At 41.3% G+C, this 23,918-nt stretch overlaps 1 protein-coding gene across 2 annotated transcripts in view; it reads right to left on the bottom strand.

The window, feature by feature from the left end:
- The window catches only part of BRINP3 (BMP/retinoic acid inducible neural specific 3), a 198,107-nt gene extending 174,579 nt beyond the window's left edge, over positions 1 to 23,528 (bottom strand). The window contains exons 1-2 of one of the 2 annotated variants that reach the window (XM_058030608.1): positions 23,332 to 23,528; positions 4,974 to 5,259 (exon numbers count right to left, since the gene is read on the bottom strand). In XM_058030608.1, coding sequence (XP_057886591.1) covers positions 4,974 to 5,209 — 236 coding nt within the window. In that variant the 5' untranslated portion in view covers positions 5,210 to 5,259; positions 23,332 to 23,528. Of the gene's footprint in view, positions 1 to 4,973; positions 5,260 to 20,206; positions 20,319 to 23,331 lie in introns of those variants that run through there. The other variant, XM_058030609.1, reaches the window with a different exon arrangement.
- Positions 23,529 to 23,918: the final 390 nt, after the last annotated feature.

Below are 23,918 nucleotides of genomic sequence, written 5' to 3'. Positions count from 1 at the left end.
AACTTTGTATGTCCCAGAATTACTTTAATGATTAGGAACCTTTTCTAAAGAACCAACTTAATTTATTCATAGCCAGTTTATACCAATTCAGTTTTGAGACAGTAATGGCTTTTGGTTTAGATAGCTCATCTTACTTTATAATATGTATTCTGTTGGCAGGAATTGTATCCTCTTTCAACTCTGTTTTTCCCCCTCTAAATATTGTTAAGTATTTCCACCTTAAAAGAAAGAGTGAGGCTCTTTCTTCCCCTGATTTTTCACATCTGTTTCAGGTTTTAAATCATTTTGCTTCAACAAAACTCCACACTATCCCTGAGGAGATTTCCTCAAGACCTTATTTGATAGGTTGAATACTTCCCTATCTCTGTAGAAATTACCTCTTCTGATACAATGTAAGTTCTTTGCATAATTTCACAATCACTCTTTCCATCCTGGTAACCTCTCTGTCTCATTTCTGTTTGGATTTAAATTCCTTTGTCTGGGTAGCTGATTTACATAAGAGGCACAGCACTCCTTTGTGTATTAAATAACAAATTATAAACTTGGTTTTCCTTGCCAAAATACTTCTTGATGCTAACTGCTGAAGCCACCTTCCACGAAATGTTGACAGAGCATTCCCATGGCTTTAGGGGTTTTCAGCAGCCATCCAGGTGCCTTCTTGGTGGTTTTCTTCATAGATCAGTGATGAAGAATACCACCAAAAACTGTGCCCATTATTAAATTTCCTGCAGGAGGGTATTTCCTTTGAAGCATTACAGGGAATAGAGCACTGCCATAATAATCACATAATCAACACAACCAGCCCACAATTTCCAACTTATTACAATGTTGATAACCAGTTGTATATTATTTAGTGTTCTGCAATATCAGATTACAACTTATTTCATATTTATTTGTCTCTTTCCACTCTTTCTGTAACACTGAATACTCCTGGCCTTGGAGAGAGCCAGCTTGTTTGTCCATGAACATAACTGAACCTTAATTTATAGAATAAAACATGGGTGGCAGATTATTTTTCTGCTGGTACATTCCCACAATTGATGCACTAGTTGGTTTTATCACATGATTGTTTGATGCTACAAAAGCCATTCATGGAGATCAGAAAAAATGTAACTTTTATGCTTAAAAAAATATCTGACATAAAGACCTCCTATTAGAAACTGGGCTCAGTTAATCAGTGTGTTCCTTGGTGCTAATCCTAGGCTTCATCCCAATAATTTATAACAGATTCATGGTCAGATGAACACTTGTTTAGAGTGACCACAGGGTGTGGATACAAAGCAGTTGCTTTTTGCCTTATTAGCATGCAAACAGGGAGCTTTAAGCTGAAAAGGGGTACATTTAGATTGGATATTTTTCCCTGTGAGGGTGGTGAGGCCCTGGCACAGGGTGCCCAGAGAAGCTGTGGCTGCCCCTTGATCCCTGGAAGTGTCCAAGGCCAGGTTGAACAAGGCTTGGAGCACCCTGGGATTGTGAAAGGTGTCCTTGTCCATAGGATCTGAGGGATCTTTAAGGTCCCTTCCAACACAACCAGTCAGTGACTTAACGAAAACAGAAAACTGAGTGATCAATTTTCTTATTTTAGCCTAAAAGTCTGACTGCATGAATTTTAAATGGAAACAGGTTATGTAAAATAAGAACTGAAAAAAGTAAGCCTACTGAGTATCATTAAAAACAATTGCCACATGTGAAATTAAACTTTAAAATCAGTCTGTCTCCTGCCACGCAAGTGACAGAAATAAAAGAATTAGCACAACATTGTTTTACTCAATAGCTGAAAAATAATGACAATATATCCTTCAAGTAAATTCCATTTTAATATTCTTTGTTGTTCTCTCTACTGGGTGCTTTTCCAATTTCTCTGTCCTATTATCTGATTTTAATCATTCTGTATCTTTCATGGGCTTGCAGTGCATGACCTCGACCCCATTTAAACCAGTGTCAAACAATGGTACAAGACAAAGGCCTTTGCACCTGTAACTTAAGTATTTACAGGAAAATGCATTACTTAATATAACCAAGAGCAGAATAACATGTATTCTCTGCTTTTTAATATGATTTTGATTAAAATAGAGAATGTTTTTAATGAGGGAATGAAATAAAATCTTGTGATATTACAGATTCCATCAAGATTTAATTTTTTTCCACATCATTACCGCCTCTCCTGAGACTGCAAATGGAGGGGAAATGAAAATATCATTCTAGTCACTGAATAATTGTTCCACTGTTGGAAAGCAAAAATCAGACAGCAGTCTCATGCTGAAATCTCCTGCTACACACCTTGAACTATGACATGGAATATGTGCAACTCACTGCTGGCTTTATGTTATTTTTATTAAGGCTGTTTCATTTCTGCTAGTTGTAGACAAACAGTCCCAGTGTGAGGTTGTTCTTCCTAAGTTGGTTTCCATGGGCAGCAGGACTTGATGGGTTTTGGCAGAGAGATACAATTGGTCATCTCTTGGGTCAGCCTGGAGACCCAGGAGGTGAGCTGCTACTGATCAGAGCCCTGTTGGTTCTTCTGGAGCCAGCCCCTTTTAGAAGAGAAGCATTCCTTTAGGTAACCTGCAGCCTCTTGCCACATTTGTGCCGTTAAAAAAGAAAAGGGGTCCTCAGTCATTTTCTGTCTGACCCCACTGTGCTACCAACATCCTGCCAGGAAGGGTTCAGATGGGACACAATCCCCTGGAGTCCCTCACCCTACACATCTCACTCGTTCTTCACCACATAGATTTTGAGCTGGCATGGATTTAAAATGAAGGAAGAAAACTTTCCTTCATCCTTAACCTTTAAATTTCAGGTCTCAGGTGTGTGGTTCAAGGGCTCAAGTAAGGGCTCAGGGACTGGAGGGGCTCTGTTAGCACCTTTCTCCCTGGTTAATTCAGCTGAGTCCCTGCAGGCAGGGGCTTTCCTCCTCCTTACCTCTCCCTTCAAATAAGGACCTGTCCCTGAGGGATCCTTTCCATTAGGTAAAAGACAGGTGAGGGAATGAACAGACAATAAGGCTCCAAGTCCTAAAGAAGCAACAGAGAGTAAATTTACAGTGTATGGCTTCTAACAAGGTCACGGTGTTCTGCACTGCTCACTAATGGAACCATATTTTACAGGGAAACTTTACAATAAGATTTGTTTTTGGAGGTTGAATCAAAAAAGTACAGCTTGTGGCTCTTTTGGCTTCCTGGAATAGGCAGAGAATGGAACTAAAGCTGAGAAACATTTTCTGTGGGATTGTGTAAATTAAAGTCAATTGAAACCTATGCACAAACCCAAATAAATATTAGCAGTGTGATTACAGATCTGTGAAACTTAACAATGTTGCTGTAATGATGGCTGAGAGGAGGAAAATTCTCAAGGACCTGATTGTAAGAGCTCAAATGAAATACAATTCCATCTTTCATGTTTTAGCAAGATAATTTTGGTTCAGTTTTGACTAATACAGAATAATGGGAATAAAATATGCTGCCTCAGTCTCTGCATTATTGGCTTTACATTATTGGTCCTGACAGCTGGCTTTTAAAATGCAGTAAATATTGGGCAATGCTGTTCTGTTAAGACAAGCCACTTCATCAAGCATATTTCCAAATCACACTTTATTTTCAAAATGGGTTTAATTTCTCTGTAGATCGCAAAGGAGCCCACTGCAAAATTGACCTGCGACAGAGTGCCCTCTACTGCATGTATTTGGGAAAGGAAAATAAAGCCAACTCCTTAAAAATAAAATCTTTACATGCTGAGGCCAGCACTTTTGTCACAGGCTACTTGACACTGAATTAAATATAATATACATATAGACATATAGCACTCTTACCTTCTTCTAAAGGACTAGGGAATAGTATCCCAAAATAGGTATGACATTTACGCAACCTCTTCTGTGCTTTTCAGTGAAATCAGTGTGTGTCTTCCCATACCAACATGGTCTGTGTTTGTAGGATGGACAGTTATTAAGGGAGCTGAAAATCTGTCCTGTATTGCCCTGCTGCCCCACTTGCTTTTGGCTGTTGGGAGTAATTCATCACAATTTGAAGTAAAAAGTCTCTCTGCTTATAGATTTATTTTCCCAGTCTTTAATCTCTCCTGGTCTCTCATTTGTCCTTCAGTCTATTTGCCATTAGGTCACTCATATTAGAATGAGCTCCCCTTTTCCTGCCCATATAATATTGGATGCTTGATAATATTGGATGCTATTGAGTTACACCCATTGCACATGATTGAGGAGATATTTCACCAGTGCTGTCTCAAAATAGAGACTTACAGGTTACAAACATTTCATTGAAGCAATTCCACAGCAAAGCCCAAATCCTCAAGCAGACCTATACTTTTGAAGTCTTCCCTTTTATTTTTCTTCACTTTGGGCCAGACTAATGCTGAGATTTGTGATGGACCAAACTACCTGCAACCTCTGTTAAAATTCACAGTGGCTCTTATCACTCGATTCCTCAGAGAAGCAAACACCCCTTTTCAAAGCAATGGCATAGATAAACATTAAATGGCATAAACCAACATTAAACATTTTTGAGTCACTTTTGAAATGCCCTCCTTTGTACCATGAAGTCTGTTCTGTCAGCAGTATATGCAGAGCCACAATTTCATTCTTAAAACCTCAGCTTAAGTCCTGATGAGCCACACAGAAAGCAATTGATGCACAGTCAAAGGTGATCCCTCTGCAGCCAAAGGTGGTGTTTGAATCCCTAGCACATTTTTGACCATATCACTAGGACACAGTAGAGGTAGGCAGTAAACAACAAAGTTTTTCAGAACAACATAATCAATTATCAAAAGTTCTTCAAACAAAACAGATACAACACATGCAGCATTCCCATAATACACAGTGGCCTTGCATATATTTCAGCAATGAATTTGGTGTCTATAGATTTGTCCCCACAACTGAACCTTTCCCTTAAAGGAAACCCTTATTGATAATTTACAACTTCTAAGGATGGCATCTGTGTAATTGCTTTCCCTTTGCTTCATACCTGTAAATCTTGTATCTTGTGCTAAATCCCTGTCGACTTCTGTCCACAAAATCAGTGTATTCCTGTGAGCGATGGAAGGGTCCCTTATCAGAGAGGAGCCAGTCGAAGGGGCTTGTGGCATGCTGATCCGAGACAGCAGCAACTGCTAAAACCCAGCAATGAAGACTCAGTGCTATCCACTCCCATAGAGCCATCAGAGAGAACAATTCAGCACCAGCACTGCATCGCCATATCATGCTTCCACTGGGGACTTAGAGCCTTCATTCTCTTAGCTTTCCCTCAACACCTAGACAAAATACACAGTCAATTAGATAAGCACACACTAGGCATCCCTTGGAAGTAGAAACAAGTTTCCTTTCTTTCAGCTTAAAGAGATAGTGGCCTCCACTTTATTATATTTTACATTAGCATAAACCCCACTAGGCTAGTTAACAGTGGAGTGTTTCAGTACTTCAAATGCTGTGAAACTAATGTCTTCATTAACATCATCAGTGATAATATTTACTGTTGAAGGGAAACCTTCACAAATCATCAGGGGAGGGATTGTTGGGGGTTTTTTCCCATTCATGCTAGTCATTAATGAAAAATATGCAACATCAGGTTCTTGACTGTTAGCAGCAGTACAAAAATCATTCAGCAATGTCTGTACATAATCATGATGTACAGTAGTACAAAACCATTCAGCAATGTCAATACATAAGCTCACAGTTCACACATTGGACAGAAAATAAGTGAGATTCAGAAGACCCACACTGCTTTCTCTTGGGAAAATTGCATGGTGGTTTGTCTTCACTGCAAAATGTGGTTAACAGAGACAGTTCCTCTGTCCTAAGCAGCATCACTGGACAGAGTGACTGCCCTGACCAAGAGTTCTGGAGCTGCCCACAGTGCTGAGCTCAAGTGACTTGCACCAACTCCAGATGCTGAAATTTTGGGTATCCCTAACGGCAGCATTTTACTTTCAGTCCAAATTGCTTCAACTCAGTGGATCAGCCTAGAAACACTTTTTTTTAGCACCTAAAAATGGTGCCTAAACAATTTTTTGTGTGTCCTGTCACAGATCAAGTATTGATTGCATCATGTAGGAGCTCAGTGAAGACAAGCCACAGCTTCCCTCTGTACCTCAGACCCATACGTGTGGAATGGGCTAATATTTCTAATATCCTGCAGAGATTTCATTGAAGCATCTATGCATGATCATGAGGCTTTCAGAGATGACAAAGGTCATGTTGATTCCTAAATTTATAGAAGCAATCACTTCCAGTTTTCAGTCTAAGTTGAAACAGCACAGAATGAATTAAAATACATGAATGTGAGAGCTTTAATTTTTCTAGCTGATGAGTTTACAGGGAATAAAATGCTGGATTCACATTCACTCAAATCAGCACTCATCATGACATTTTCACCTTTGCTAGGGTTTTTGGAACTTGGTGGGAAATTTTTCCTTCCTATCAGTAAACTGGTCTGTAAGTGAACCCTAAAAGATGGATATTTCCAACAGAACAGTCCTGCAACTGAACACCCCCGTCCATTATAATGAAAATTGTGTCACTGAATAAATTTGCTCTGTGCATATATGTGAGATATTAATATTCTCAAGAGCCTGCAGGAAGCTGACTGCCTCCAGGAGAGCACAGAGGTTCTTGTGAACCAACAGGAATTTACAGCCTAAGAATATAATAATCTGTCTATACAACCAGATAAATACTCAGGCTTTATGTGGTGTAATTGTTTGTAACATGATTTGGACATGATTCTGCAAACAATAAATGTATAAAGAAAGACCCTTCTCATATTTCACGCTGAGCATGTACCAAGACACTGAATTATAACCATAAACAGTTACAGCCATGCTGTTGTTTCTGGCCATAAAACACAGATTGCATTAATTTTATAAATCCTTTTGAAATTAAATTCCAGGAGTCTACAACAGAGACCTCTCAAACTTTTATTTATGCTCCCAAGCCATCACTTCCATGTAAAAAGAGTCTGCATACTGAAGTTTGAGTATCGTATTCCTAGGCTGGTGGTGTTTTGAGTTTTTTTTCCCCTTCAAATTAATGTATTTTAGATTACTCCACTGCATAACCTTGCTCCCACTGTATGAGACAGTCTGCACAGATTTGAAGCAAAACTGAAATGCAATAGATTGCTCTACTGGCCCATAAAAGCCATAAGGATCATTTGGTTGCCATTTCCTGTTAAAAATAGATCAGTATAAATGAAGAAAACATTCCTGTCACTTTCAGACAGGCCAGACCAGCCTTTACATCATGACGGAGTGAAAATCCACAAATGCTTTTGTCTCTTCTGATCATTAATCAGGGAAAAATATATTGCACAGCATATTCATTCCCTTCCATCATCATTAGCACAGACAGGGAAGATGCTGGTCATACTTTTTTACATTATATGAAGCTACAGAAAGTATGTCATGAACATTTCAATTTTCATACCTAGTGCTGTATTAAAATTTCTAACTTTTCCATTGAAAAATTCCCATACTTGATTAAATGAGAAGAGATAGGAGTTTACTTTTTCAGTTACTTATTAACACTAAAGTGTTTCAGGCTGTTAAACTGTAATGATGACTAATTGAGTCCCTTTTGAATTCAAAATGATAATATTAGGATTGGAAAATTAATTACTGTGTATATGTAGCATCTTCCTAACACTAGACTAAACCAGCACTTGGAAAGGAATAGTGGAAGAGCCAGGAGTTTATTTTTGGCTTAATGCTGCACCTCGTGGTGTGTCATAAATTAAACACTGGCAAAACACCTGCAGAGGACCTCTGCAGGCACTGAAGAAAATAATCTTGGTTTAAAGATCTCCTTGTTTTAAATATCTATGGAGGTATATTCCAAAGGAGCATAAATTTACAGGAGAGAAATAAGGAGAGAAAAATCATGTGTGCATCTGTAACTGGTATTTATGTGCTTGTGTCTGTTGTCCAGCCATTGTAAAATCATTCTGCATTGCACTAATCCTCATAACACCCCTGAGAAGGAGACGTTAATAAGCAAGGACCAGAAGCCTGAAAAGATGACTGCTAAGGAAGGGGTTAAGCTGTTATAGGGATCTAAATGTGCGTTTCCTATTATAAGATAATTTAGAAAATTCCAGCCAAAGGATTTTTGCAAAGCTTACAGTATGAGAAATATCTAAAAATTTTGAATATTCAAATTCTCTAATTAATGCAAATGCCCTGAAAACATTTTCTAAAGTCTGTTACAGGCATATGGAACACACAAAGTTTGCAGTTACAAAGCCACAATAGAACTCCAGGGAAGAACAATCTGTATTAAATTTGTGGTAGATAAAGGGTGGGGCATGGCAAATAAAAACACCTGTTAAGTAACAGCTGGGAGATTTTCAAGTAGAGAAGACATTATACAGAGAGCAAATAATGCAATATTTATTCTCTGATAAAAACTGTCATGTCAACAATGGTCTCTTTGAAGTGCTGGCTTAAAGGACAATTCTCAGGTATAGATGCTCTGCACATTTATTTTCTGTTATCCCCATGGTTTCACCCAGCTGCCACTTGTAAATGCTGCTAAGCTTTTGGTCCTTTTTCTAAATTCTGAGGTTAAGGTGAGTTCAAGAAGCAACACAGGCTAAATTCTTCTTTGTTAGAAATCTATTGTCTCTTCCCTAGCATTAGTGCAGCAGGAATTTGCCTCAGCATCTTTGGGGAATACCATAGCTAAGTCCTAATTCTCTTGAACATGTAAAAGTTCTGGAGGCTGGCAAAATCCATGTATTTACATCATGTGGATGTAGAGCTGGCAAGAGCAATGCAAACATTTTGGCCACTGGGACAAATTTCATCAAGCTTCAGCTGTGAACAAGAGAACAGGACGTCTGTGGTCATTTTGTTGTCATCATATGGTAGGGAAAACCCCACCAAACTCAGTCTTTTTAGGTAAATTTTTTAAAAAATATTAAAGTTGTGTATAATTACATATGGTGTTCGTGGACTCACTAAGACACTGAGCTAAAATAGAGCAGATTGAAGTGTCTGCTTGATTTGTGGGTTGAGCTTTCTTGCTTACAGAACATTAATTAATGAACCATGTATACTAAGATGCACAGAATAATATAGAGCCAGCCCAGATGTGTGCACAGCAATGCTGAAGAAAACAAAAAAATCAGTAAGTTTAAATTCTTTCTAAAATGGAAATTGTGGAAATTTTTATGAGAGGGGGAAAAAAGTCATCTATTGTTACCTCAGTGCATGTAATCTTTTTTGTTTCCCAGGACGTGAGGGTCAAGCTAATACAGATTTGTTAATTTACAGTAGAGATATAGCAACTAAATTGGTCTTTTTTGGTTCACTAGTGGAGTAGCCTTTTATGCAAGGGTCAATAAAGTTGGTGTTATGCATCACCAGTAACTTTTTTGAGCCACATCTACCAGCAGTTCTCAAGGATCAAAATAAAACAACTGTACAAATGTATAGACATTTTTTATAAGATCAGGTTTGGGGTTTTTTCAATATTTCTCTCTACCCTGGAATCTGAGAGATTTTTCTGAGACCTTGGTCTGAGATCCCCTTTTGTCAGTGGAAATGCAGAAGACCAGGGTCTCTCTGAAGTCATTTTGGTTTTATATTCACTTGAATTCCAAGAAAATGCTGATTTATCCCAGCTCTCCATGGAAAATTGAGAATCCTCTGTGCCAAAGTGGGATTCTCCTGGCTGTAACTTCCCATAATGATGAAATAAAAATTTAAGACTGTTTTTCTCAGATATGTCCTTTCAAAGGAAAGTAAAAAATAGCTTCCTATAACATTTAGAAAAATTTTAGAAAATTAACACATCTAAGATGGTGCTTTTTATGCAAAACACAAGGCTTGGCTTTCCTTGAACTAATCAAAATATTAAATACTACTTGTATATTCTTTAAAAATAAACATACAAAGAAAAAATATTATAACAGATGGTGGGGAATACATCCAATTCTGTTTTCTAGGCAGTTGGATTTCAGAAAGGTCATAATTTTACCATTTATGAGGGTTTTGGTACTCCATCCCTCCATTACTTACAAGCCTTAGGGATTTCAAAGTTACTGCTTTTGATCAAATGCAGTACATGGTGTAGCAGAGTACCCTTCATATTTCTTTTAGATTGCACATCATGGAAAACAGGAATGGAGCAAACCTTTTGTTTTCTAGGTATTACACAAAATTCTCAAGAATGCTACAACTTTGAAGCAATAGGAAGATGCAACATTTTATTTAGTGCAGGTGGATGGGAAACAGTAAAACTCAGAGAAGGCAAGTCCAGATCTTTTTTTAAAAAGGTATTTTGACACTGAAAAATGGAAAGACATTTTACATAAAGAATAAAGCAATAGTCTGTGTCTCAGAGATTGCTCTTATCTGCTGTAAGTCCTTGGGTTTATCACTTCATGTGTCTCTGCTTTCCCTTCCCTGTCTGAAGTGGGATGATCACATTGCCCACCTTTGCAAAGCACCACAGGACCTCCTGTGTTATCATCAGGGATTCTTATTCTTCCTTCAAGGAGCCATTTTTCTCATGCTAACAATTTTTAGTGAATGAGACCTGAGGAGGAACCTGCCCATGGAATTCTCACACAGCCCAGCTGTGAAGCTGATGGTGTGCTGTGGGAGAAAAGAGCAGAAAGGGCCAGAGAGGAGAGCAAAAAGCATCTCAGGTGTGCTTTGCTCTAGGCCTAGCCACCACACAGGTTCTGTTCTCCAAAGGAAGGTACTCAAATCTGTTGGGGAAGATGAAACAGGAAAGCTTCATAGATATGATTGCTTGGCAAAAGATTTTGAAAATATAGAAACTATAAGCAAGATTTTCACAGTTATTTGGTGTGAGTGTATGTCTTTTTACGGTATTTTTCAGCAGTTGCTTAAAATATGGAGAGCAGATACTACTGTCTTTTATTGCTTTTCACAATTCTTTTATCTCATGGGGTGGGATAGCTACTTGTGTCTTAGGACTACTGGTTTCTTGGCTGAATAGCACAGGCATAGCTAAAGAATTTAAACTTTCTTCTTTGCAAATTTGGCATCTGATTTTATGTTAGTTTGTTAGTTGAAAATTATCAAAACATTTCTGGGAATTTTCTAATTTTGGGATTAATGCTAGTGTGCCATCAGTATCAGCTAGAGAGGAGAGCAAAAAGCATCTCAGCTGTGCTCTGCTCTGGGCTTAGCCACCACACAGGTTCTGTTCTCCAAAGGAAGGTACTCAAATCCACAGAAAAAAAAAAAACATCTCCCAAGCTGAATTTCCTGAAGGACAGCAAAAGGACCTGTGTACTGAGGTGGGCTGCTCAGTCCTGTGGTCACAGCCAGCTGTTGGACAGAGATGAGCTCTGCTTGAAGTCCCCCCAGATGTCTGGGGCAGGAGCAAGAGACCAAGAACAGAGAAAGAAACAGATTTTTTTGGGCATTGAAGTCACAGAATCACAGGGTCACAGAGCTTTGGGTTGAAAGGGATCTCAAAGCTCAGCTCCTTCCAATGCCAAGTGGCCCAGGTTGCTCAGAAGGACCAGGGTAGAGGATGGTGAAGCCTCCCTGCCACCAGATCTGACCTCATAAGCTGCAGGGGACAGAGTGTGACACTACAGAAAAATTAGAAGGCACCCATGTAGACAAGTCATATTGTCAACATGGTTTTCCAGGGGGGGATTGAATCAGCTTGTTCTCTGGTGGTAATTCTGAGCCACAATCATCTGGAAAAAAATCTGAAAGGAGAAATTAATTCTATGTCTAACAAGCTTAGGAGAGTTTTACATTCCAGGCTTAAGAATAAGTCTTCATATCAGTTCCCAGTATCAGTTTTGATTAAAGGCACCCTAAATCAGCACCTTTTCTTTATTCAAACAGAGCTTCATGCACTGCCAGATTTTAGCTTTCTTCTCCCCTCTCAAAGAGAAGACCCCTGTAACTATGTCCTCAACAGTCAAAATAAAGAACAAATAAGATGCCTGATTTTTAATTTTTTTAGGCAAATGAAGTGGAGGAAACATCAAATGCCTCCATGGAAAGAGAGAATTTATGTCAGCCCAACCTCTGCAGCTGTGCTCGGGTCTGTCTGGAATGATGCAGTGTTACAGCCCTTGCCACAGAGCCTGCCTTGGTATTTGCCCTGTCCCTGCAGAATTTCACTCCTGCAAATGTCTGTGAGCCTTCAGCTGATGTCCCTATGTGATTTTTGTCACTCCCCAGTGCAGCAAGTGCCAGCCTCCTCAGCCCATGAGCATCTGCTGGCTGCCAGGCGTGCAGAGGTAATTGCTTCAATGTCTGATATTTGTAAAAGACCTGAATTTTTTCCTTTGCTGCTCAAATCATGATGTATAAATTCCCTCAGGCGCTGTTTAAATCTGTTAATCTAAGTTCATCCTCCTGTGCAAATGGATCCTTATGTGTTTTAGCTGATGATGTCAAGCAGCATCCCCAAAATGCCATTGCAGTCTTTCTGCCTTAATGAGTGAATCTGTTTCTACAAGGAGCTCGTTGAGGGGAAGATATTACCTGTCAAAGCTTTGAGAGCACATAAAAGCCTCAATAGCCTTGACCAGGCTTATCAGGGTCCTCCACCCACCTCAGGCTAACCAGGGGCTCCAGGACCTCCAGTCCCAACTTGTGTGGTGCTGGTGGGACTGTGGAGGTGAATAATTGAAAGGGAGAAATCATTGAGCCACAGAATGGTTTGGGTTGGAAGGGCCTTAAAGATCACCCAGTGCCACCCTTGCCTTGGCAGGGACAACTTGCACTAGCCCAGGGCGCTCCAAGCCCCATCCAACCTGGCCTTGGACACTTCCAGGAGCAGCCACAGCTTCTCTGGGCACCGTGTGCCACACTCACAGGGAAGAATTTGGTCCAATCTAAATCCTAAATCTATTCTCTTTCTGTTTAAAGCCATTCTCCATTTTCCTTTCACTACATGATCTTGTAAAATCCACTCAAGTCCTCATTGTGTCCCAGTTCCTCACCTTTAAATGGGGGCTAGCACCTAATTCTTGATAGACAACAGGTACCTGTCACACAAGGAGCTAAAATGAAGCTGATTTATGGAAGCCCTGGGTTTCTGACCAACACCAGGGTGCCAAGAAGACACAGAAAACCTACTGCTCCCAGCTTGAAGTCTGCTTCAGGCTGGATGACTGCACTATTGCAATCATAAAAGTCTGAAGGGATGAAACCTTAATCTTTGCAAGTCCCCAAGTGCACACAAACTATCCTATGTGCAAAATCCCTCTTCATGAAAACTCTGCATGACATTTCGGTCTTAAGCCACTCTTCCATTAGACAAGTTATGCTAAACATTCTCCCAAATTGTCCAAAAATTTTTGGCTAAAGCATCTGATGGTAGGAAAAGTGTTAGAAGGGCATCAGAGTAAGCTCTCTTGGAGTAAGTTTGGAAGTTGCTCTACAGAAAAACAACAGCTTTGGGAGAGGTTCTGGTCTAGCAGACCAGACTCAGCACAGACTGACATGTATTGCTGTGACATACAATTTTGCATACTGGAGCTTTCAAGTTTGAAGAAAATCCCAACAGGAGACATATATTTAGAAGCCTTGATTCCATCTTGGATTTTTTTTTTTTAATGAATGCTTAATTTCTGATCATCCAGCATTCTCCACTCTGATAATAATCTCGTTGGGTGTGTTTTAATGGCAATTGAGCTGCTTCTCAGGTTTTGTGAAAGCTACCCCCTGACATTAAGTAATAAATGACCATTGTAAAGTCATGACTTACTAGTTCCAGCAGCATATCTCCTCTTCACTCATAACTCTTAGTCCCCAGACAAGTTTTCTGACCCAATTTGACAACTAAGTGTCAGTAGGATACAAAGATACTAAGACACATGTAAATTTGGTGTATCCACTAAACCATTCTGGAGTAACAAACAGCCCTTTCCTCTTTTAATCCATCCTGGTACTAGTTTTTAAACCCAAGTGTGGCATTCACATTCTCTGAAAAAATCCCTTCACCGAGGATTTTTCTCCTGGGAAGCTTTCCTTTCCTCAGAGAAAAGGAAAACAATTCTTATCTCATTTGCTTCTCCTGTGTTTCTCTGCTTTGGAATGTGTTTGGAGATTGTTTATCCACAGATGATTGTTTCATTGGATTCTGGTGTGAGTTGTTTTCACTCTCTGGCCAATTGGCATCAAGCTGTGTCGAGACTCTTTCCAGAGTCACAAGTTTTCATTATTATCTTTTTAGCATTTTACTAAGTATCTTTTCTGTATTCTTTAGTATAGTATAATATAGTATTCTTTAATATAATATAGTATTATAAAGTAATAAATTAGCCTTCTGAGAACATGGAGGCAGGTGCATCATTCCTGCCTTCGTCAGGACATACCCAGAAAATACAATACCCAGGGCTCTTACAGCTGCCACCATCTAGAGCAGGAGCAAGCAGCTATTTACACACTGTACAGCCAAGCTTTCCTTCCAGAGGCTTTGAAGCCTGAGGAAAAATCCAAATATAACTGATTAGTGGTACAGAAGGGCTAAAATGGGATGGAGTGGGAGGAAACTTTGCTCGCCAACAGATTGTGGAGCTGAAGAAGATTCAGGTTACAGAGACGAAGGAGAGTACTTGGAGCTGAGCTACCTCAAAGTACAACTTTGATTGTGCTGTATAAACCTTGCCAAGTGCCTTAACCTTCTTTAGTGACAGTTTCTATCATGAAGCCTAAACAAGCAATGCTTATAGAATGCTTACAAATTATTGGATGGCAAAAATGTTATAAAATAAAAAGGAAGTTGATTATTCCATTAACCAAGTGGCTGGCTATTTTTGTTGCTGCTTAAAAATTCTGTTCCTGGACATTTTGCAAGAAATGCTCAGAAAAAGGATGGAGAGGAAAGGATTTGTCAGTCTCAGGCAAAAATAGAAGTTTCTTTGAAGTTATTGGAGTGCTAATATTGTTTGTACAATAACAAAGGGAAAAAATAATGGTGTATAGCTGTTCTCTGGACTTAAGAAGAGAGCCAAAATAGCAATGTACTGTACTGATTGCAATGGGGACATATTCACAAAATCCAACCTAATTCATGTACTTCCATCCCCTCAGATTTTACCTGACCTAATCCACAAGTAATGTGGTTGGTGGTTCTTTAATTTCTAAGAATGGTTTTCTCAGTTTAGAGGCTCTGAGTCAGGTATGGGAGAGAGCCCTCTAATTTTAGCTAAGGCTGAAGGATTTATACTCTTCCTGATTTTATTCTCCATGTGAAAATTAGTAGTTACAACTTAGATGAGTAGTTAAGAATAACATCCATAAAGTTCTAATGGCATGAAATTTTTCTTTCAATGCGCTTCTCTGGATGCTTTGCTAGAAGAATGGATTATTTTATATATTTTATTTCTTAACAATGATATCTAATAGAGTGCTAATGTTTTTATTTTGCCCTTTTATTATGTCTTTCAGACAAAAGTGCTCCAGATCTTACAGCATATTTTACAGCTTATTTCACAGATGGCATACATGGTGTTCAGCTGATATAAATGGATGGTTAACACTCCTTTCAGGTTCCTCATCTTCAACCTATTTATTCTAATAGGAAAAAAAATCAACAAACTTATACCATTTGTTGTGCCAGCTCCCAAGGCAGGATTCATAGAAGCTTCAAGAGACCATTTTTCTAGAGCTGGTGCTACTGAAAACTGTTGCAGGATTTTTCCACAGTCCCTTTGCTGCAGCATTCCAAGCCTGTAGCCACTGCATGGGCAGTAGCCAGATCCTCTTAAATGTTCATGTTATAGCTATTAATTTTTTATAGCAAGAGTAGGGACTTTATGGCTGACTGAGCAAAGATTCAAGCTCCTGCAAACCAGTCTGGGGCTAATTGCAGCTCAGGATGGATAAAGCTTGATTGTACAAGTAATAATTATGTTATGTGTACTGGGCAGCCTGCTATCTCACATAAATCTAGCGCCAAAGCTAGATTTTTGACAAGACTAAAAGCTTAAATAAATAAATAAAGCTTAAATAAATCTAGCTCAAAGACTTGATTTTTTACAAGATTAGAAGAAATTGCAAAATTACAGAGAGGGGAAAAAAGTCCGTCTGCTAAAAGATGTGTTTCTAATGAACATCATGCTACAAGGAGTGAAAATCTGAGTTTGCATCAGGAATTGCAATCTCTCTACTGTTTTAATTTAGATATGACCCGGTCTGAAACTGCCTAAGTATGAAATTGTCACTATTTCTTGTTGTAGCTCATAGAAAAGCACATTCTTATTTAGTAGAAATTTGTTAATCTCATGTTGAGGAGCTTTAAACATTCAGTAGTACCTGCACAGTGCTGAATGAGAGACACAAGTCTATTTATGAGGAATTACAGATCACTGCAGTCTCTCTGAATATGAGGATCATCAGTTTTCTTCATTATAGCCTATTTTTTTCCAGAAGGACAGAAAAAATGTTCTAGACTTTGCCTGGCCATGACAAGCAAGCATGAAGAAGTTAAGCTGGTTTATAAATAAGAGTAGTTTAATAAAAAAAGCCACTACCATGTCTTCAACTAATGTGAATCAATCTAATAAACTCAAGCTAACAGAGAGCTTAAAGGGTACTTAGGTAGTAACTAAAGCTTTTACTTTTTAAGCCAATGAGTCAGATTCACATCCCACAGGAGCAGTGACTTAAAAAGAGAACATCACCAACTGATGGCTCTCCGTGAAATAAATCCACAGTCTCCAGGGACTGGCAGCAAGATGAGTCTTGACCTGCATAAACAGTGCTGCTTTGCCTTAAACAAGCATCTTCCTTAGAAATGTTGGTACAGACCTAAAGGAATCAGGGGATTCACCCAAGGAATGCTGAGCAGCTACATGTTCTGGAGAAAAAGAGGTGGGTATCATCTCTGCCTTAAACTACAACAGTTCTAACCTTTAGGGCAGCACATTAAGTACAAAACATATAGAATTATAAAATATTAAAATTGTTGTAACATATATGAGCTCTCTCTGTCCAACAAATTGTTAATGAATAGGGATCAATAATGTTTTAGGTGAAATGAAAATATACACTTGGGCCACCTCCATCCATTATACTGTTTTTCAGCATTTAGCAGTGTTTTTCACCAGTGATGGTAAGCTTCCTTAGAAACAGATTTCAAATAAAAGAAAAAAAGAAAATGCTAAGAAGTAACATTTATAATGGATTTTAACAATCCCATTTTACTCCAGTGAGGTCATCCATGTTCAGTTAACCAGGTGTTTTTGTTATTTCTAGTAGATTTACAAGTACTGAAAGAGCTAAAGTAGCCCTACAGTATTCTCAGGAGTCATGAACAATATGAGATTAAGGGTGTAGAGCAGTGCTCTGAATCCCCAGATTTACATCCTTTACTTGCCAATGTATAATAAGTGCCTTACAAACCACTTTTCTCATTAATCAGTGCTGCTAGATGTGGCAATGAAGGTGTTACTGCAAATCAGCAGAATTTTTCCCCATTAATGTAACTGTTACAGTAAAGGTATGTGACACATGAGCCTTACGATCTCACCTCATTATAAGAGAAACCACTACAGTTAATGGTGTTAATTTAGCTAACAATATATATTGCTTGGTCAATCTTCTTCTGAAGGTGGAACAAAATCTGTGGCCTTTGTGAGAGGCTCATTAGTTAAAGCTGAAAAGTTCTGATGTGGCAGAGTGTCCTTCTCCCCTCTCCTCAGTGCATTATTTTGTGGCACACAGAGCAGGTGAAGACTTTCAGTGGGGGATAGGAAAGAGACTGAGCTGAAAAATCATTCCCATGGTATGAGCAAGGGCAAAAAAGTGATTATACAGACCATGGGTGTGGAGGGATGTGTAGTGCATATCATGCATATTTATATCTATTTATAAACCATATTTGTGTATGCACACAAACTGTGGTACATATAAATTAGTAACTTCAAAGCTGGAAGACCAAATTTATTCACACTACAATTTTCAGCAGGGTGATGACTCCAGTCACAAGGTGCTGATTACCTGCAGCTCAGTGGGTCTTCCTTAACTTCATACAGAAAAATGTTTATTTATCAATGATGAAAAAGTACCGAGGCCTAGGTCAATGTAAGATCAGGTCACAAATTCTTAATTCTTTAGTATTTTAATAATATTTGACTCAAGATATGTAAAGCCTCCCACTGCTCAGTACGCAGCACGAAACTTCATGATGCTCACTTTTTCCCCTTCTAAATCTGAAGTTCATTTGGGTTCCAAAATAGTGTTTTGGAAATTGATCTTGCTTTTATTGAAGTTAACAAGGATGTTCTGATCTCCTTGAATTGTCCAAGATCAGGCCCTCACTGAACACACATATACTGAGCAAAAGGAAAACAACGATATGAAGAGAATGTAGTTGCAAATTTATTTTTTAAAAATGTTCTCTTACACTGATATAGGATGAGATTAGGAAGAAGTCAGATTACTTTTCCATAAAATGACTGGCTGTAGTCTACTAACAGGACAGTGGCTTCAGTGCAACCTTTCTCAAAGAGCACTTGGGCTCTGTTTGTCAAAGTGTATTTCTGATGATTTTGCTCCCATATGAGGTTGCTAGTGTTTCAGGAGAGTAAAAACATGTCTGCTTCTGGTTTTGAGGAGAGGTGAAGCTTTGGGAGGATTAAGAATGAGCTGCACTAGGTAAGCCTGAGAGCCAGAAAATAATGTTTCCAGAAACTATCACCTAATATCTTCCACCGCTCTTTTTCTTCTAAGGAAAACTTAGGTAAGTAGTTTGATCATCCAATTTTCCATTTAGATTTTCAAAAACTGCTGAAGAAGCAAACTTGCTGGTAGAAAGATCTTCCTTTTGTTTTCAGCGGGTGTTGCATCTCAAGCAAGAAATTACTTAGGCTGATCCCAATCAGATATGATTTTGAATTAATACAAATGAAGTAAAAATATTTGAGTCCCATAAATCATTGTCTGGGACTGACAGGAGTGACAAGTCACTGCAATCTATGTGACTAAAAAGTAAATTTTTAGACACGTTGGTGTAAACAATGAATTGATTTCTGTAATTAATTCTTCACAAAGGCATTCAGAGAGGAGTAGAAAAAATAGGAAAGGATAAGACAGGAGGATTGCATCACTTGAATATTCTCAAGTTGTTTTGTTGGCTTGTTGTACAAATGCTGCCTCCTGCACTGAGCTCTGTAAAAACATTCAGCTGCTTGTTTTCATGTTTCTTAGTTCTCGTTTTCACTCACAGGGTTTCAGCATTTCATGAAAAAGCACCCCAAACACAACTCCTGTGAACTCAGCATCTGTTGGGGAGGTTTGCTCTCACTGGAGGTGGATCAGCTTACAGAAAATATCACAGATCTTTTTTTTTATTCCTCCCCTGCTTAAATTATACACGTCTTAGAGAGAAAAATGCTTGGAGGCAAGAATTTGTAGGTAGTTTCTGGATGGAACTCTGCTGATTAGCACTGCAACAGCATCTGAGACTGAGGGTCTGTTGCTATGCTTAGATACAGAGAGGAAGGGATCCAGTCAAATGTTTCTGTTCCCAAAGCTGGTCCTGTGGTAAAGCTGATAGAGCACCTATTTAAAATGAGTAACTCCTTGTAGGGAAGGGGTTGAGCAATGGCAGCAGTCTGTGAAGTCTGATATCTAAATGGATTGCTCCTCTGAAGTTATTTCTTATATCCTGTAAATGTTAGCAGGGCCACTCTAGCTTTATCTCTGTACACTTAATGTGTCAGAGTCACTCATCTCTGCACATACAGACTCTGTAAGGTTCTGACTTCACTCCTTTTTATAGCATTCTTTTGTGATGTTGTGCTTAATAAACATGGGGGGTTTTTTTCTAAGAATGAAGTTATTTTTGGTTTTATCTGACAGACTTGTTTGTCAGATACATGAATCTGAATTACTCTATGTTTTCTCAAAATCAGGTCTATCTCTCGCTAGCCTTCATTTCATATAGATCCATGACTGATTTTGCTGCTACAACAGAACAGCCTTCTCTTATCACATGCATTACATTTTTCTGCCAGTCATGAATTCACTTCACTTCACATGCATTCACTTGCTCAATCTCTACATGAAATCATTACAACTCGAAGCTGACGTAGCCTTTCCAAACGGCTCCCGAGCAGTAAATCACGCCACATTCCACTTTCTCCCCACTCTGCGCTACACAATTTATCACTAAATGAAAGCCACACAGAAAACGCACTTGAATCCGGCAGTGAATCACGATACAGACTGTCGGTAACAAAGCCCTTACCTTTTTAAATGCATGATGCTCTCTAAGTCTCTGAGAAATCGCAACCCAAGGAGCGGGTCCGCCTCGCGGTGTGCGCTGACAGTTTACACCCTATTTTCTTCACCTCCCTCCTTCCAGCATGCTACATCTAGTTCACGCTGCTGTCTCCAGGATTGGCTGGTGCATCTCAGAGGCGCACACAGGACTCCAGCCCGGAGCACCCCGCAGCCCCGCGTTAACCCTTTGCGGTGAAGCCTCTGCCGCACGGGCTGGCGGCACCGCTCCCTGGAGAAGGGGGTGTTTTCTCTTTTCCCCTCAAAACGAGCTGTCTTTAGCTGCTGAGGATGAGGAGGGGCGAGCCGGGGGTCCCGCAGCCGGGACAGGCGCTGCCACCCCCGGCTCCGGAGCCGGAGCATCCCCTCCTGCTGCCGGCGTGGTCTCCCCGACCTCCGCCGTGTTACCCTCCCAGCCCTTCCTTCCCCCGGGACCTGCTCCAGGACACGCGGAGGAGCGGGGCAGATGAAGCCCGGGAGGATGAGGAGGCAGGCTGGACGCTTAAAGGTGTTTCCTGTGCCAGGGCCACCTCCCTGGGTGTCCGTCTGCCACCGCCAGTGTGGAAAATGGGGACATGAACTCCCGGCCAAAAGGGAGTCCCAGATCCACGCAGCTTCAGGGGAGATGGAGTAATCATTGGCAGTGAAGCCAGACACGGGCAAGCAGGGAGTCTGGGCATCTAAATGCAGGGAAGAGAGATGTTTGGGAGCGTTCTGTCAGGAATGGGCCGCGGGGCTCGGGAGGTATTTCAACACCGCCAAGGTACTGTACAAAAAGCAACTATGGCAAAGCAAAATCCTCCCGGCTGCTGTCCATTATTCCTGGGGTTTTTTTCTGAGTCATCCAGCCCCGTGTGAGAAGGAGATATCCCTGGGCTGGGGGTGCTGAATGCTGGAAATCAAGGGGAGTGGGAATATTCTCTGTTTACCACGCCTGACTCTCGCTTGTTGCAATCGTCCATTAAGCTCATGTTAATTGCATTTATTTATTTGATGCTGTATGCAAAGGGGTTGATGTGCATCCCCTCGCCTTCCGCTGAGTACAGAAATGCCACCCGGTCCAACCTGGGTCACTTTTGCTGCCCAGACACCGTTTTACTGCCACCCGTCACAGTGCCTGCGAGCCAAACAACTCCACTGCCCTCATGCTGTGCCTTACTGTCTCCCATCCCCGTCAGCAAAGGGAAAATTGAGCGCTCTTAAACCCGGGAAATATTCCGCTGATGGGCACATAAATCTCTTCTGCAGAGCCGTAACATTTAAGCAGCACACGGCAAGGCGATGCTCACTGGCTGAGCTATTCCCGCTATAACAGAAATCCCTCAGGACTTGCTGGTTTGTTTTGGGGTTTTCTTTCTTTATTAAAGGTTTAGGGGGGTGGAGGGGGAAGATTAAAAATCAGGTAGAGGTTTTGAAACGCACTCCCTACCTAGGGAGGGAAGGGGGATATGACTGCACGGAAACTTTCCTGAGCAGCCTGGTGCGGGAGGATCCCGGCAGCAGCAGCGCCAGAGGCGGGGAATTCAGGGGAAATGTCTGGGATTTGGTTCATCACCTCAGTTATGGAAAGGTCCGGGGCAGGAAGAGGAGGTGGGGATAGAAGTGCAAGTCAGCAGGAATGGGAAAAACCTGCTGGAGTCTCCCGGAGAAGGATGCTGAGCTGGAAGGAGATAAGTAGGCATGGTGGGAGAAGAGAGGCGCTGGAGGAAGGGTGAATTTTGGATCCCCTGCTTGAAGGGCTTTTTCACTACTCCTTTCCAGACAGCAGCCAGCAATCTGGCGGCCGAAGCGGGAGGCAGCAGGGCGGGGAGAGGAGGGTGGAGGGAAGAACAAGGGGGGAGCACACTCTGGCATTGAATTGGTCTTTCCCGTCTTCTGCATGCCACCAGGCAATAAATTCAGATCTTGTTATTTCTCCCTGGCATCTCTACCTGCCTGCAAGCCTCGAGCACCTTCCTGGTGATCTCTGCAGGTTCTCCTTTGGAGACATGACCGCTCACACACAGACACACACGCACACACTTATCCTGCACCCAAATGACAGAGTTACACGGAGCCCAGACATAGCATGTTTCCTCCCTGCCTTCTGCTATTGACCGTGGGAGGATCTCTGCCACTAATTAGAGACACTGAAATCCTGGAAGTATCAACCACAAATAGCACTCTGAGGGCACTTGTCCTTTTTTTTTTTAATGTAATGTGTTTATTTCCCTTGCTTGTTCTCTCTTTTTCTTTCAAAGTAGCCCTTACTTGATTCAAGAGCTCTACCATCTATACTTCAGGTACATATAGGTGGGCGTACGTTTCCCTGCGCTCCTCAGGAGCCAATTTTTGGCCAGCAAAAAATACAGGTATGCCAGAAAATAGTGATAAATGAAATAAGGTGCAATGGGATTAAGAAATGAGGAAAGAGAGAGGAGCGAGCGGCTGCAGAGGCTGGACAGAAGCCCTGGCAGCAGCAGGACAGGAGCCCCGGCCGCCGACCCCGCTGCTGCCCGGCCCCCCCTGCCTGGCCACTGCCCCCTCCCAGCACATGCGACAGGGCTGGAGATCTTGAAATCCTTTCCTATCCCTTCTGGAGAATCCTTCCCCACCCCCAATCCTGTGCAAGTTCTTCAGGGGAAGAGGGAGAGCAATGAACTTTTCCAGCTGATCTCGCCCCGCAGGTTCCCAGACATTCCCAAGGATGCTCCCGGCTGTCTCAGCCAGCAGCAATCCTGTCCTTTCCTTCCCTCGGCACACTGAGCCCTCCCAGAGCCCACGTCTGCAGGGGTTAACCGGGGAATGGAGCAGGTACCGTGCCTGATGGAAACATGAATAAAATGCGATGAATAAGCAGCGGAACGGTGACTCTGGAAGCGGTGCTGCGGTGCGCGCTGCAATCAGCGCCGAGCGCGGTGGCTGGGAATGAACGTGAGCAGAAAACTGGTGCTTCCTAATTCCTTCGAGTTTAGAAAGTGGAGCCCGCCCGTTGGGGAACAAGGGGAAGCAAAACTTTTCTTAATTTATTTTTTCTTTTTATTTCTCCCTGCTGTTTTTGGCGTCCCTCCTGTTGGAAGCACGCCACCTGAACGCGAAATCAAACCTACTCACCGGGTGAAACTGCAGGAGGCGAAGCGGCTGTGAATAAAACGCATCCCGGCTCCAAGCATATAGTCCATGATCTGCGGCTTCAGGCTAGAGGAGGGCTGAGCAGGCTGGGGGGACTTTGGGAACCAGCAGCAGTTCTGCGCGTGTGACAACCCATTTACACCGTGCGTGCGTGTCTGTGTGTGTGTGTGTAGGGCAGAGAGAGGCTTCAAACCCGAAACGGGGGAAAGAGGGAGGGGAGAAGGAGGAGGAGAGAGGGAAGCAAACCCGAATAGCAAGAGGACTTGCGAAGAGGGATGGGATTCGCTGGGGTAGATGTGTGGGGTTGTTTTTTTTTTTTTTTTTGGTGGGTTTTTTTTTTTTTTTTTTTTTTTTTTTTTTTTTTTTTTTTGGTGGTGATGGAAGCGATTCTCGAGGAAAGAATAACAAATTGTGGGATCTCAGCCGCAGGTAGGAGGAGAGGGGCTTTGCCCACGCAGGTGGAACCCAGACAAGACCGCACCGAGGATCGAGAGGCTGGAACCAGCCGGGAGTGTTGGACAGCGCCGGGGGCTCATCCCGGCAGCCGCGGCTGGGGGGGGACGCTCCCC

This window comes from Melospiza georgiana, chromosome 9 (genome assembly GCF_028018845.1).
Source record: "Melospiza georgiana isolate bMelGeo1 chromosome 9, bMelGeo1.pri, whole genome shotgun sequence".
NCBI classification, from domain to species: Eukaryota; Metazoa; Chordata; class Aves; order Passeriformes; family Passerellidae; genus Melospiza; species Melospiza georgiana.
This window is presented reverse-complemented; position numbering and strand designations above follow the sequence as displayed.